Genomic DNA, 15,432 nt, shown 5'->3' on the forward strand with positions numbered 1-15,432 from the left:
TAGTCATCTGATTTTATTTCATTTAAGAGTGTTTCTTGATAGCTTGTAGCCATTTCTTCACCCAAACATATCCTCTTTTGTTAACTTTATTTTTCGTTGTGATTTTTCTTCAATAAAAATAACACAATGACAGTGGCAGCTGCTCTGTTTGTAACATGACACTGTAGACTTCAACTTGCCGGTCTCACAACGCAACTGTGGTGGAAACACAGTGCAAGTACTTGCAGCAAGCTCCTGATACAAGCTTGCCCAAGTGACTTGCAGAAGTAAACTTGCGGAAAATTACTTGCTAGTGGACACTTGCCTTTAAGGTCTTGATTGCTTAGATGCAAATTTGTGGGTTAAATGAAACTTAATCATATGATAAAATTGACTAGAAGTACGATACTTAAAGGAGAACCATTGGCATGGAAACAGCGTATTATTTAACAAACAATATATGTAACAGTAAATTTACCTGTAGAAATGAGAGATTCATATTCGATGAGAATTAGAATGTTCATGCGTGTGTAAGTGTTTAAGATTGAATTATAAACTGGATAGACAAAATTATTTCATTGGGTAGATGAAAAATCTACTCACCAAGCAGCGACAGAACATACACATAAAAGACTGTTGTGATTGGCATGCTTTCGGAGCCAGTGGCTCCTTCTTCAGGCAGAAGGGTTGAAAGGGAAGGAAGAAGGGGTAAGGAAAAGGAATCAAGAGGACTTGGAAAAGGAGTAGATTTTCGGAAATTCGCCCAGAACTGCGGGTCAGGGGAGACTTACCATACGGGATGAGAAGGAACTGGATAGACAGTTTGATGAACTGGTTTGCATTGCTTCAGCTGCTGTTACCCACAACATAAAACTGTTTGGATAGACTAGAGAGATTAGAAAGCAAAATTGAAAAAAAAAGGATATAAATTAGAATTAAAACGGAACATTACTAAAAATATTTAGAAAATCGAAGATAATTTGACATTGAACGTTGATGGTTTGAACACATTTACTGACTGAGAACAATCAAATTACATTTTTCTACTTTTCAACAGAATATTCGCTGATGGACTATTTGTATTCTGGAACATATTTTGAAAATAATTAAACGAAAAATATCCAAGAAGAAACGATATTTAAAAATCAGAATTAATAGAGATTCTTACAGTGGTAAATTTAGAATAGCTCCTGCACAGTGAATTAAGTAACCTGAAGCAATTTGTACAGAAGGAAGAAAATGATCTAAGACTATGATGAATCAGCTGTGCAAATAAATGAAAATTGTATAATTTAATTCTAAATAATTGGTGTCAACATTTTTCAGATTTAATGGGCAGAAAATTTTCTCTCTGTCTTCCGTGTTACATAAGGAGTGAAAAGGAGTGTAAAAAAGCAATTTTAAAAATAAATTGAAGTTCCATTTCCGTTACTCTCTCAAATATGCTGTGATGACAACATGATAGAGTAAGATCACACTTAATGTTGACAGTGGTGACAAGCAGACTTTAAACCTGCTGTCAAAGAAATGAATATCTGAAGAGGCTCGTATTTGATAAGTGAAACTAGTGAAAGTTCAGTAGTATGTAACCTTTTGCATTTTATTTGTACATTAATTCCTAACTGTCACTGTATTCCCTGCATGTGATGCCTGTGTCGCAGTCCTAGTTCCAGAAATCCTAGTTTCTTTTTTCTTCTTAAGATAGGAAAGAGGGATGGGTTAGGGAAGGAGGGCAGGTCACAGAATGAAATGAACCTAGCTGTAGTGAGGATGAGAGGAGACAAAGATGAAGGGGTAAACATTAGTGAGGGAGTAGCAGGTCTTACATAGCACATTAGTAAGCATTGTGTTAGGTTCACCCCAGAGATAGAAGAAGAAGTGAGTAAGAAATAAGGATTTATTGATGGGACAAGAAAGCTGAAGTGGAATGAATAATGCAGTTAAGAACCAAGAGAAAAGGAGATAGGGAGAAACAAGAGAAAGACGAATGGGATTAAGATGACACTAACAAACACACACCCACACAAAATTCAACCCACGGTTGCTTCATCAGGAAAGAGAGGAGGAGAGGGAAAGACGAAAGGATGTGGGTTTTAAGGGAGAGGGTAAGGAGTCATTCCAATCCCAGGAGCGGAAAGACTTACCTTAGGGGGAAAAGGGGACATGTATACACGCGCAGGCATATGTAAAGGCAAAGAGTTTGGGCAGAGATGTCAGTCGAGGCAGAAGTACAGAGGCAAAGATGTTGTTGAATGACAGGTGAGGTATGAGCGGCAGCAACTTGAAATTAGCGGAGGTTGAGGCCTGGTGTGTAACGGGAAGAGAGGATATATTGAATGGCAAATTCCCATCTCCGGAGTTCTGATAGGTTGGTGTTAGGGGGAAGTATCCAGATAACCCGGACGGTGTAACACTGCCAAGATGTGCTGGCTGTGCACCAAGGCATGTTTAGCCACAGGGTGATCCTTATTACCAACAAACACTGTCTGCATGTGTCCATTCATGCGAATGGACAGTTTGTTGCTGGTCATTCCCACATAGAAAGCTTCACAGTGTAGGTGCGCGAGTGTATACCTGTCCTTTTTTCCCCCTAAGGTAAGTCTTTCTGCTCCCGGGATTGGAATGACTCCTTACCCTCTCCCTTAAAACCCACATCCTTTCGTCTTTCCCTCTCCTTCCCTCTTTCCTGATGAAGCCACCGTTGGTTGCGAAAGCTTGAATTTGGTGTGTGTGTGTGTGTGTTTGTGTGTGTGTGTGTGTGTGTGTGTGTGTGTGTGTGTGTGTGTGTCTCTATCAACATGCCAGCGCTTTTGTTTAGAAAGTCCCACCATCCATATATATAAAAGAAATATGATGAGACTTACCAAACAAAAGCGCTGGCAGGTAATCTATGAAAAACTAACCATGGAGCTTGGTGTGGGTGTCTTTTTTTTCAGGAGATATCAAACATTAATGTGCCAGTAAAATTTTAAATAATGAAATGGCTTGTGGTCTGGGCCCATTTTTTTTCTAAAGTTTTGACTGGGAGTCAAATGCGCGGTGATTTAAGAAATTAATTGCACATTCTCACAATAACATAATTCATTTTGTGTAAAAGAAAATCTACTTTGAAAGTAACGCTTCTCAAACCACCATTAACAATATTTTCCCACGACCTGTTAGAAATGTAAACAGTTGTGATGTCAAGCTTGTTAAAAGTAGTTTGTTGTTACGAAGAATTGCATAGTTTTCGTCATAAAGCCTCTAGCACATATTGCTGTCAGCAGACACGTCTGGGTGCACTGTGTTTTGTTGCTGTTAATGTTGCTTTTTCTTTGCAACTAAAGTTTTGTTTCGGTGTTATTCTCTAATTTGTTTTATTGCTGTGCTATTATTCTGCAATAGTGGGCTAAAGTAAAATTCTTGTTAAATTATCAGTTTTTGCCAATCAAAATCACAAAAATTTAACTGAAAACTAAAACAAGGAACAATTCCTTGTAGTCTAAAAAATTTCTGAGTTTTTTTCCAGATGGAAAAGTTCTCAGGTTTTCCTCAGATTTCCCAGCGTGTGTACACCTTGTATTAAGACTTCACTATTGTGTGATTACTTGCTTATGCTATTTATGGCTTTAAGAAATAGTTTCTGGGTAATGGATTCAGTCACTCCTCCTATGTAAATTCGTCAGTTGATTTTGTTTGTATGTGTTGGAGAGGGGGGATTTGTATATTGATATACTTTTATTAAAGCCTTGTACATTTGTTCTAGGCTGAAGAAGAAAAAGGCAGTTGCTCTTCCAAGGAAAATACCTTATCCATCAACTGGTAATCAGACACAGCCAACACCATCATACCACAATACAAATGGTGGTTCAGCAAGCGTCAGTACTGGACTTAAAATAGTGAAGAATGTTGGGCAGACTTCAGGAAACCCAAATTCTGGTCCTACTGTAAGGCCTCAGGCTGGAGCTGTGGTCAAAATGAAATCTGAACTAAACACAGCAATGTTTCATCATGGTACTGCAGGAAATGTGGTTCCTAGACCTAAAAATACCCCAGCGTTACCTAATCCAGCAGCTAATCAGACACTTACTAATCCTACAAGTGTCTTGTCAGTGAATTCCACCAGTAGTGGTAGCAGTATTCGTAGTGCTTCCCAGGCATCTAGTGGTAACAAAGTAGGAGTGCCTCATTTATTGTCAAGTAGCCCTGTGAAAGTGAAAAGTGGTAGTGATGTGTTTATGAGACAAAATGTTTCTGGGAAAAAGAGCCCTACATGTACTCCTGAAAGGCTATCACCTTCAGTATCAGTAGCGAGTGTTGTGCAGTGTAAGACTAAAGGTGGTGTAGATATAGTTCCTTCCAAAGGTTTGGATTTGACTATCAGTGGTGGGGGTAAGCAATCTCTTCCATCTGTGAGCAGCAGTACTGGTAAAATAAACTCTGAAATTAGTATTATACCTGTTACTGTTTCTTCCCAGACTGTTGTCTCTCAGAAGTCTCCTGCACTTTCTCTAGCTAATTTACCAGACTGCATTAGTGTAACTCCAGCCATTTCTTCCTCAGTACAATCTTCCAACACTATAGGCAACACGAAAGCTGTTATAAGCCTGAAGCAAAGAATTCTGCAAGATGCCACAAAGGAGAGGACAAGGTCACCTATCAACGTTGGCAACCTTACTTTACCCGGCAATCTTGAAGAGGAGGGTATAGAAGTAATTGAAATAATAAATGACAATTCCATCGCATATGATAATCAGAAGAGTGAAAATTTTAGATCGGACGATATGCGTAACATTACTCATACCAAAATGAAGACTGAAATAAGAAAAAGAAAGAAAGGTATTCCAAAAGAGCTCCCCATCTGCAAGTCTTGAACCCATTCATTCTGCAGCAGAACTGAAATCTCAAGCATCAAAAATCTTTACAAAGAATTCAGACAAGCAGTTGTGCGAAGAAACTGCTGCAGCTGCTGACATTATAAACCAAATGATAAGTGATTTCTCCAGTAAACACTTCCAATCAGAGTACAAAAGAGCTACATACTAGTGAAGGGAAACATTTGGGGGTCACACCTAGTGCTGATGGCTTTTACCCTTTCACAAGCATCTAAAAGGGAACTGGATACAAATGTCCAGGAGAAAGAAGAAACAGATATGGAAATTAAGAGAAGCAATGACGGTGACAAGAAATTTGATGATGCAATTGTAAATAGTGAGTCCAAACAGTCTGCTGCTGATATAGAAATAGGCAAAGAAATTAGTCGTGTCATGAAAATCAATTGTTGAGTTACAGAATATGAGTGTGTGAAGATACCAGTCAGACTGCAGAAAAATACACTCAACCCAGAAACTCTGCTGTCTCAGTGCATCCTGTAAGTAATTCAAAATCTTCACATTTAAAAACTGTTGTAGAATCTGAAGATGCTAATATAGTGAGTGCCCATTCATCACCAAAGTCTTCAAGTGAATTTGGGAAAACAAACATTTTGTTTAGTGGTTTCCAAGAAGAGTTTCAAAAACATATTTTTTCGTGATAGTACAATGGCGGAGATTGAGACTTTGAACTTCAAAACAGGAAAAGGTGCTATAACAATTTCGCCAATCCCACAGCAGGGGTCAAACTGCAATGAAACACAGTTCTTTAACAGTGGAAGGTAAGTTATCTAACACATAAAAAGAAATTAAAATATCTGCATAATTTAATATTAAGGGCAATATCTTAAACACACTTGCATGTACATAGGAGTTTGTGTTATATCAGTTTTGTATTCCCTTTTGCAAAGAATACTGAAAATATGAAAAAAATTAAATGCCAAGGTCAAAAATGAATGCTACAGGCTACTGAACGATAGATGAAACTCTGTTACAAACCATTTTTGCAGTAAATTTAATAGTAATATAATATTACTGTTTCTCTCTTGAGTTGCCTCTTCAGAGGCTACAAAAAAGAAAGGAAAGGAAGAAGGTGACCAGTAGAACAGAGGGGGGGGGGGGGGGGGGGGGGGGGGGGAGGTGGTGTAAGCCAATGACCATTACAGATCAAGAGAGTGTTTAGTAGAATTTTCTGTTTCCTCAATCTGTTTGTCTGTGTGTGTCTTAGCTGTTTTCCTGGTAAAGGGGCTGACAGTGCTGTGATAGTGGGTGTGGAGAAAATCTTGGGTCTATTTAAATGGTTGTATGGGCATGATAATTGCTCACCATGCTTATATAAAGAGCAGTAAGTAAGCACATAAATTGGGTTTTGATGATAGCAGCTCAGCTATCGAACTTCTATGCCCCCCCCCCCCCCCCCCCACTCTCCCCCGGAAAAAGTATTTTTGAAAGTCTTGAACGTATGTTATGAGGTAGGAATAGAGTAATAGATGTGATGCTTCCAGTAAAGAAATCCTGAATCCCTAAAAAGTAACTCTTAATGTTGGAAGTAAGCTACTTTGAAACATGTGAAATACTTTTTGGTACAAAAAATTATTATTGTAGCCATTTTGTATGAGTAGAAATTGGTATTGTGGTGGATAAGAATAAGATAAGCGAAACAAGTTTGTGGGAAGAGTTGAGCAGTTGGTAACTAAATTGTCCATATGATTCCCTTAAATCTATAAACTCTACATATGGTTAGTACATCTGGTGGTGTTCCGTAGATCACAAGTGCATTATGTTGTTGTGTGTGAGACATTAATTATCTATTCATGGCTGCTATTTATGAATGTTCCAGTTATCACATCATGGGTGGTTGTTAATAACATGTTGTTTTTAGAATATTACAATAATGGCAACTGCAAGATGGATACAACCAGATACGAGAAAAGACAACTATTCGCCTTTTTTCGTGGGGTGGGGGAAAATCCTTGCCAGATCCTTTACATACTTGTACAGGATGATCAGAAACAGTCTGAAAAGTTGTGAGGGTGTTGCAGGGCAGGTAGCACTGAGAAACAATTGTTAAGAAAAATATTTAATATGTTGTACCATTTCTGAGCTAATTAGCACTGAAGTCAGCCAATCAGGCTGTTGCACATGCAAATTAAAGTGGCCCACCAGAGACTGTGTCACCATACATGTTCCAAGAGTGTAATAAAAAATTGGACATGGGATACTAGTAATGATTGAACTCAAAACAAAGGCTGATCAGTCTTGTGCGCTATCATTTATGCTATGAAAACAACTTCCAGTAAAGAAATCCTGAATCCCTAAAAGTAACTCTCTCTCTCTCTCTCTCTCTCTCTCTCTCTCTCTCTCTCTTTCTTCCGCTAATGGACCACTTGAATTTGTGTGCATAATGGACTGATTGGTTAACTTCAATGCTGTATCAAATTTATTTCTTAACAATTATTTCTGGGGTCAACCTACGCTGCAAAGCCCTTACAAGATTTGTAGACTATTTCTGGCCATCCCATGTATCCTACGTGTATAGTCAAGTGTGTTTCTAGGCATATACTTGATTTTTGTTGCAGTCTTCTGAAATGAGTGCATTTAGGCTGAAAAAAAAATCCTCATTAAATCTGAAAGCTTGATTTTGTTACAAAAAACTATAGTGCAACTATCTGTCATTTTGATGCCATAATTGTTTTAACTGTAGTTTAGTTCCTACATAGTTCATAAGAGGGGAAAAAGGGATCTGAAAAATATACTGCCTCAAAGATCCTGAAAGTGAATGAAACCTATCTCCAAAGGCATGTAGGATATTGCTTTCAATGGAACTTTACAGACTGGCCCTCTTTGATTTTCCTCATACTTAATGATTTGGAGATAGTGCTACATCAGTTTCCTAAAGCAGTTAGACACCATTCTTGAAAAACCTTAAAAAAATTGCCTTTAAAGATTAGAAGATTTCCAACTGCCATTAAGTACAAAACTTTTAAAAATGAAATGGCCTATGGATGAGCGGGTAATGTAAAGGTAGAGTTATTGTCAAGTTGTTGGTTTGATCATTGCTACTTGGTTTGATACTCCTTACTAGCAAACGATATTCTTTTTTCTTTATTTCATTATATGTAAATTATATATTTACTCATATAGTACAGGCTTTCACGGCCAGTGTTTGCAGTATTCGATATACGGGCACAAGGCCATGGTACAAGGCAAAATTAGATGCCTAACATTTCGTCTATCACTGCTAGAGTCTTCATGAGAGGTTTTAATGAGTTGGAAAGCTGTTACAAACTTAACCAAGCTTGGCTAGCTGAATTGTTTGTATATATCCATGCGGTGGTCAGTTTGTGATGTCATCAGACTGCTGTCTACAATTGCGGACTTGTGCTGATGTATCCTATAAAGGCTGTAGTGGGGAAGAGTTGGTGCTGTTTATTTACTTCAGCAGTAAGGCCCACAGCTTTTGTCTTCTGTTGAAATTGTTTCTGTACTTTAGAATTTATATGGCATCTCTGTACATCCTATCCTAGTAATTACTAGATCTTGCTAAAACCACAGTGTCAGAGAAACGAATTTTGTGGTTTACCAGTCCTAGTGCATGGTCTGCTTCTGTTGAATTATCTGTCTTTCCCAGGTGACAATTTCTCTTGTGTCCCTGGAGGTAGGTGTTAATGCTTCTTATGTAGTTCCTACGTACACTTGGCTGCGTAAAGACTACGGAAAATGCTGTCTTGTCCAAATGAGATACAGCCAAGGGAAAAGCACCACAGGCACAAAGATGCGAGCTGGTGCCAGTGCCATAGAGACTCGCCACTTGCACGAGTTCAACCAGTGCCATGTGCGGTGCTGAGAATAAAGATATCGACTTCACCTTGGCCAATTGCCGGCCGAGTGCAATCCCCCAATGTCTAGATGACAATGGACAGAAGCCTACTCGAGGGTAGAAGAGCCGCTCTTGTCCACTTGGTTTTAGATCATCATCCAGAGCAGACTTAGACAGGGAACGTCATTTAGTGAAGTCTTAGAAGTGAACAGACAGTGGTTGTAAATTGCATTTGCTATGTACTATGAAGTATACCTACGATTATTTGCACTTAGCCATTGAGGGCCTTTTTTTGTGTTATATAGTGGCAGGGAGGAATTGCCTTAGCGATGTACAGCATCAGAAGCCGCTTCATGAACTCACAAACTCAACCTACCATAACAACAATGGTAACTCGGCCTGCACAGCAATAACAATGAGGCCTTTACAAAACTGGCGACAAGGGTTTACAAAAGAAAGCCGACTCACTCAGACAGGTACCTCCACAAAACTTCCTACCCCATCCCAAGTGGAAAAGGGAGTAATCAAAACATCAGTAGCCTGGGCTAAAGGAATCTGTGCATCAAAGTATTTGGAGCACTAACTCAATCATTTAAGAAGGGCACTCAGAAGAAATGGCTACTCCAACAAAGAGATAAATAGGGTGCTGTATCCTAAAAGGTCTAGAGTTCCCAATGGAAAAGAACCAATTAAAGGGAGAGTTTTCCTTCCTCTTGTAAAAAAAAGTGTGGCAGTTCATATCAACAAAGACTTGGAAAACACAATATTGGTAAGTGTTGAAACCAATGAGAAAGTTGCGCGAATATTTTTACAGTGCAGAGGACCTACACCCACTGCTTGCCAAAGGAGAAATATGTAAAACCCAATGTAATTGCGGCAAAGTGTACGTAGGAACTACAAAAAGAAGTATTAACACCTGCCTCGAAGAACCCAAAAGCAGTTGTCACTTAGGTGAGACAGCTCAATCAGCAATAGCAGATCACACGGTAGGACCAGGAAACCTCCAAATTCGTTTCTCTGACACCGTGGTTTTAGAAAGATCTAATAATTACTATGCTGTGATGTACAGAGGGGCCATTAAAGTTCTAAAACATAAAAAGAATTCCAATAGAAAATGAGGAGGATTGAAATTGGGCAATCTGTGGGCCCTACTGCTGAAGTAAACACAGTGCCAAATCTTCCCCACTACAAGCTCTGTAGCATTAGCTGGCGTGACTCCACAATAATAGGCAGAGGTCTGCTGAGATCATCAACCAACCGTTGGATGGATACATATAAACCGTTCAGCGATACATATAAACAGTTCAGCTTGCTGATCTTGTTTGAGTCTGTAACAGCTTTTTGACTCATAAAAGCATGTGATGAAGTCTCCAGCAGTGGAAGATAAAACCTTTGGCAGAGAATTATGCCTTGTATTACGACCTTATGGCTATAAACCAAATGTATATTTACTAACAAGTGGAAACATTAATTAACCTATAGTGTATCATAATATTTAGCAAAAATGATATCTTTTATATTTTAATGACTAATCGTGTGAAAATGTAAATGTTCACAATAAATCAAAATTTGTTGCAAATAATGTAAAACATTTAATAGAAAATACAAAAATATTTTATTTTTAGAACTGAACAGTTTAAAAAAAAAAATTGGTTTGGTCTCTTGAGGACCAAATGAAGTAACTTGTGCCTTTTTTTCTTTTTTCCATTTTTCTTTCCAACAGTTTTTCGTTATTTCCCTTCATTCTTCAGTCAATTTTGTGCTTGTATTTTCTTTGTTTTCTCCTGTAACCCCTGGAAACTTTTAAGGCCCACCCACAAGCAACAATTTGCCTGCACAGATATCTGCACAAATGTCTGTGCATGGAATGAATTGCCGCAAATCTCTTGCATTTAAACATGTTTTTATTAGGCGGTATCCAAGTTTTCTGTTTCCCCAGCAGTTTCCATAAATTCATGGGCATTATTGATGGATATAATTTTTTCGTTTAACACTGAGGCATTTCAAATGCTTCTAACAAATTTTAAATTATCCTAAAGTGATTAATAACTAAAATATAAAAATTATGGTTCAATATTTGTTACTTAAACATTTCCACCTGATAGTAAATATAGAATGCGAAGGGGAGGGAGGGGGGGGGGGGAGGTTGCTATTAGCAAGGATAGAACCAACAGCTTTGTAATTACTAGTCTTAAGGCTACCTTCTCATGAACCTTCAAATCCCTTAGTATGAAGGAAACTGAAGAAAGCCAGCCCATAAGCCACTTGTTAGTTCACTTTTGTACCTTGCCGTATTCCACATTTCTTTCATTGTTAGAACTCTGAATTCAGCCAGGCACCTCCAAAGCACACCTCATTAGCTTATAATGCTGAATTTAAAATGATTGTGTAATGTGTAATGTCACTGAGAGAAGCTAAACCAAGTGTGTCTCTGTCTCTCTCTCTCTCTCTCTCTCTCTCTCTTTCTCTCTCTCAATTATGCAACTAATCTGCCAGTAATGCTCATAAATAAGTCTTTTTAATTTAGTTCCACAGGTTGTGAAAGAAAATTTCTGTCTGCAGACCTGCCTTGATCTCCTGTTTTCCTACCCTTTAGCAATGGCTTCGACCTGAGTATACATGGAAAATATTTAATTATTACTTTTCCTATTATTTCCTCAAAGTTCACATACTCGTGACCGAGATTATAGTGAACTGCAAAAATCTCTTACGGAGCAGATGATAATTTTAGTGGCTTTTGCAAAAGTTAGGCTGTCAGTTATTAGTAGTTAACTTTCATTGAGGGCAGATGATTTTCATGGCTTGTGTAGATTTCCTTGTGTGCCTAAAATATTCCTCAGTGGAGAAGTACTTTGCTCACAGCAGTTGTCATAAATGAATAGTGGCATCCCCAGGTCATGCAGGATGAATTTCATAACATATTATTCCTAACATTGACTTTTTATTTGGTATTAAAGCAATGCTTCTGAAGAGTTACTTCTAGGTAATTTGTATTGGAACATTGCTTCATTATTATTCTCTCTATGTGGCTGTTGGCCGCCTCGAGTCTTGCCTGAAATGAAGGGGAAAATTACAAACTGTAGCTTTCATTGGGTTTTCATTAAACAGTGCTTTAGTTTTTGATTTACATTTTATATTGATCAAGATTTTCAGCTAATAGAAATTTTTTTGTTATACTTTATTAGCTGATTTAATTTGTACTTCTCTGAAATCCAGCACAGGAATAATTTTTGAGGTGATTTTGATGGTTGTAATTACCATAAGATCCTGGGTCATCTCATTGCTGCTCTTCCCCTGCAGTTTGTGGCAGACAATGTCACATCCAGCTCATAGCTTTGTAAATGGTGTGATACCATGCCCATAACTACTCAATTGTTATATTCACCCTTAGTATGTTGTGTTATAGTTAGGATGTGAGATGTAATATTTTTCTCTCTGATATAAGCTTTCATTCAGTTTATTATCAACTTTGCTTATATTTTTGTAGGGGAGATAATGACTGATAATCTTTCAGATCTTCAACTTCCATGTCTGCTTTCAGAAGTGCAACAATGTTTGCTTTCTTTCAAACAATGTTTGTATGGCATCCCTCAGCCAGTTTTGGTTCAGCAAAAAGCATGATTTTGTTTGCAACAGCCTTAAACATACCCATGTCATCCCATGTATTTCCAGTAACTCCTGGTAGATTGCAGCACTGTAACAAGTGTTCAAAACAGCAGTTGCAACTGAGGTGCATTCCAAATAATGATCATTTATTGAATTTCTTTTGGTGGAAAACCACACCATCACAAATATTAACAGAATGTCTAAAAACACCAGGCAGTGAATAGAAGCTGGGCGAAGCATCTGTTGTCAACAGAACGAGGAGAAAGAAATCTGTTTGATCTTCCGTGTGCAATCCAGCTGCACACAACTGTGATGGCTGCAGTGTGCACACACTCTTATTTCAGATGATTGACAAATAACAGTCGAGCAACTATATCTTCACTTGACATCTCTCTTTGTAGTGCTGACACAATGTTAGCATATTCATGGGTTTGTGCCCACTGGGTTCCTCAAAGACTGAAAAGCATAAAGAGGAAACCAAAACATTTGTGCCAAATTGCTTGGGACATGACAACCAATCCTCTGTCCAACCAAATGAATGGCCTTCATCTAAGTGTGGCCAAAACATGCTCCAGTCCTGCTGCCCTCCTTGCCTCAGTCTCTGCTAGCCTCCATCCCACATCCACTGCTCTCCCTAACACCATGCCTTCTGTTACGCCCAGTCTACAATTGTTTGTGTACATACACATATTGTTAGTCCGTTAACTTTGTGAAAGGACTCTGCCAGAATGGTTAGCAAGAATTTCTGTCTTCTTTACATACATCTTGGTTTATCAGTGCTTTAACGGTATGGTGAATGGTTACTTTTACTCGTTCCATACTTGTAATCTTCTAGGGACTTCCCAGTATTGTATTAATAGATCTTATTCTTTTGCTTGATTAAAATCAAATGGATGAAGGTAACTATAGCAACCGTTGTCTAAATTAAGGAGAGATGGCTGATATGTCTACTGTTTTGCCTGTCATGTTAGTCTCCTTTCATGTGAAATAGAACAAATTTTTTAGCATGTTCCAGTTTGGAGGAGTTTTCTTCCTATGTGGGAATTCGGTAAATAATTTTGCAAGTTCCTTTTGTATGACTTTTCTTCCAGTTTTAATTATTCATATTAAAACAACTTTACCTCCTAGACTATTTTTTTTTTCCTTTGTACCTCAAATGACTTTAAACTTCTTATCTGGTGTTACCTTTCAAAACACTCAATTTTTACTTTATCTATCTGTGTTGTCATACAACAGAATCTGTTACACCTCCTTTATCCTTAAACACATTCAGATAATCTACATTTATCAGTTCTTGCCTGATTAGTGTGCTTATTTCTAACTTTGTATCAGTTTTGACTCTGTATCTTACAAATCTGTGGTCTCTTGTAATATTTCATCATCACTTGGCAAATACAAGCAGTTTAATTGTAATTACTGTTTGCCAAATACAAACCTTTTGTTCTCAGCAAGTTCTACTAATGAATGACCTCTATCATACACCCAAAGTTTTCCAGTAAAGAATTAGTCTTTAGTTTTTGTCTCACTTTGGCACTAAAATTGCCCATTATCATCTTTTGATGGAGTTTGCTGTTATTGATCAGTGTCTATAACTCTTTTCAGAGGTGTATTACCACCTCATCAGAATGTGAGCATATGGATGCTACAGTTTGAATGATTTCAAAGGAATATCTTTCATTTGTTTTTAAAACAATTCAACTTTTTCTGTCTAAGATTCCTTCAATATCTATGATATTCTTTTCACTTATCTTTTTTATAATGAAGCCTACATTACAATTTTCCCAATGCTCTTTTTCCCTGTAATAAAATGTGTTCTTTTTTAAATTTTCTGTGTTCTTTGTTTTCTAGCTGTAGCTCAGATAAAAATCAAGATTCATCTTAAATAACTCTTCTTCAAGTATTACTAACCTATCATCAGAGCTTGCCATTTGTTGACCCCAAGAGTAGTAGCTGTTCCATAAACCATTCATTTACTTAAACCTTGACTCACATAAAGGCACAGGTGTGTCCCATTGTCAGAGTTCCCTGACCTCACAACTCTCAATGTCATTGATTATTACACTCAAGCCTGAATACTGATGCATAATACAAACCATAGAGAGAGAAAATACTAAAGAAATACCAGAAAAAAGTGACCAATTGTTTATTTCCATCAGCCACCAGGAAGATTTCATTTTGCCTGTAATAGAGTAGCATAAAATCTTGAACCTTTGCCAACAAACATACACAAAATTAAACAATTTTGTGAACTTGGAGGACGGTACCAGTAATTATAATGCTATTATTGTGTTTGTAATGTTAAATACATAGAGTAATATTTCTTCATAGTAATTTAACAAGATAATGGTTGTTAATTACCTGAGCACTCAAACCTGACAAGGAAAATGTGATGGAGATAGTACATGCATTACATAGTAAATGTAGCAAGAGATAGTTAGCTTTGGAATGATCAACTAGGGTTCAATAACAAAGATAAAGAGTCCATATTTAAGCCGTAAGATATTTGTCACTGACACTTGGGTTTCATCTATCTGCAAATGCTGTGTGACTGGAGCTGAGACAAGTGTACAGTTAGCTATGGGAGAAACATTCAGTGAATGTGATAGTAAAATCTCACCCAACAAATTGTCATTAAGTTCTCAAAGATCTTTAGAGGTTTTGGTTTTGCATGACATGAGTAAAATTACCAAAATCGTCTACCTAGCTAGTTATTACTTATACTAGCACTTAATTGAAAAAGGATTTGTCGTAATAATACTGTAAGGTGGGGTAAGATCAGATGGAATTTTCATATTCTTTAAGTTAACTTCGTAAAGAACATTAGATTCTCGTGACAAAAAGTGCAAGATATTATGGATGATGTTGGAAGATAATATGATCAAAGAACTTTAGGCAAAAATATTTTTTGGTGAGCCAGAATCTAACAAATAAAAACTGTCTGATGTTACCCCTTTGATGATGTAATTTCAGACATTCATTGAATTTTCACGCAAAGGCCCATATTACCCTCTAATGGGGTAATTTCAGATAGTGACTATCTTCTTAAAAAATACACATATTTAGAAACATGTTTAGAAAACATTTTCTACAGATGGTTCAAAATATTCTATACATCTTCAGTAAACATTTGACACACATTTAGAAAACTTTCACAAACATATTTACAAAATATTTCAT

The 15,432-nt window shown here is 37.4% G+C and overlaps 1 protein-coding gene across 2 annotated transcripts in view; it reads left to right on the forward strand.

Annotated features, from left to right (window-relative positions):
* Nucleotides 1-15,432, forward strand: part of LOC126095301 (ubinuclein-2) — a 381,847-nt gene that overhangs the window by 329,222 nt on the left and 37,193 nt on the right. For both annotated transcript variants that reach the window (XM_049910091.1, XM_049910092.1), the window contains one exon: nucleotides 3,725-5,611. In XM_049910091.1, coding sequence (XP_049766048.1) covers nucleotides 3,725-4,832 — 1,108 coding nt within the window. In that variant the 3' untranslated portion in view covers nucleotides 4,833-5,611. The remainder of the gene's footprint in view (nucleotides 1-3,724; nucleotides 5,612-15,432) is intronic.

The sequence above is a fragment of the Schistocerca cancellata genome, chromosome 8 (genome assembly GCF_023864275.1).
Source record: "Schistocerca cancellata isolate TAMUIC-IGC-003103 chromosome 8, iqSchCanc2.1, whole genome shotgun sequence".
Lineage (NCBI taxonomy): Eukaryota > Metazoa > Arthropoda > Insecta > Orthoptera > Acrididae > Schistocerca > Schistocerca cancellata.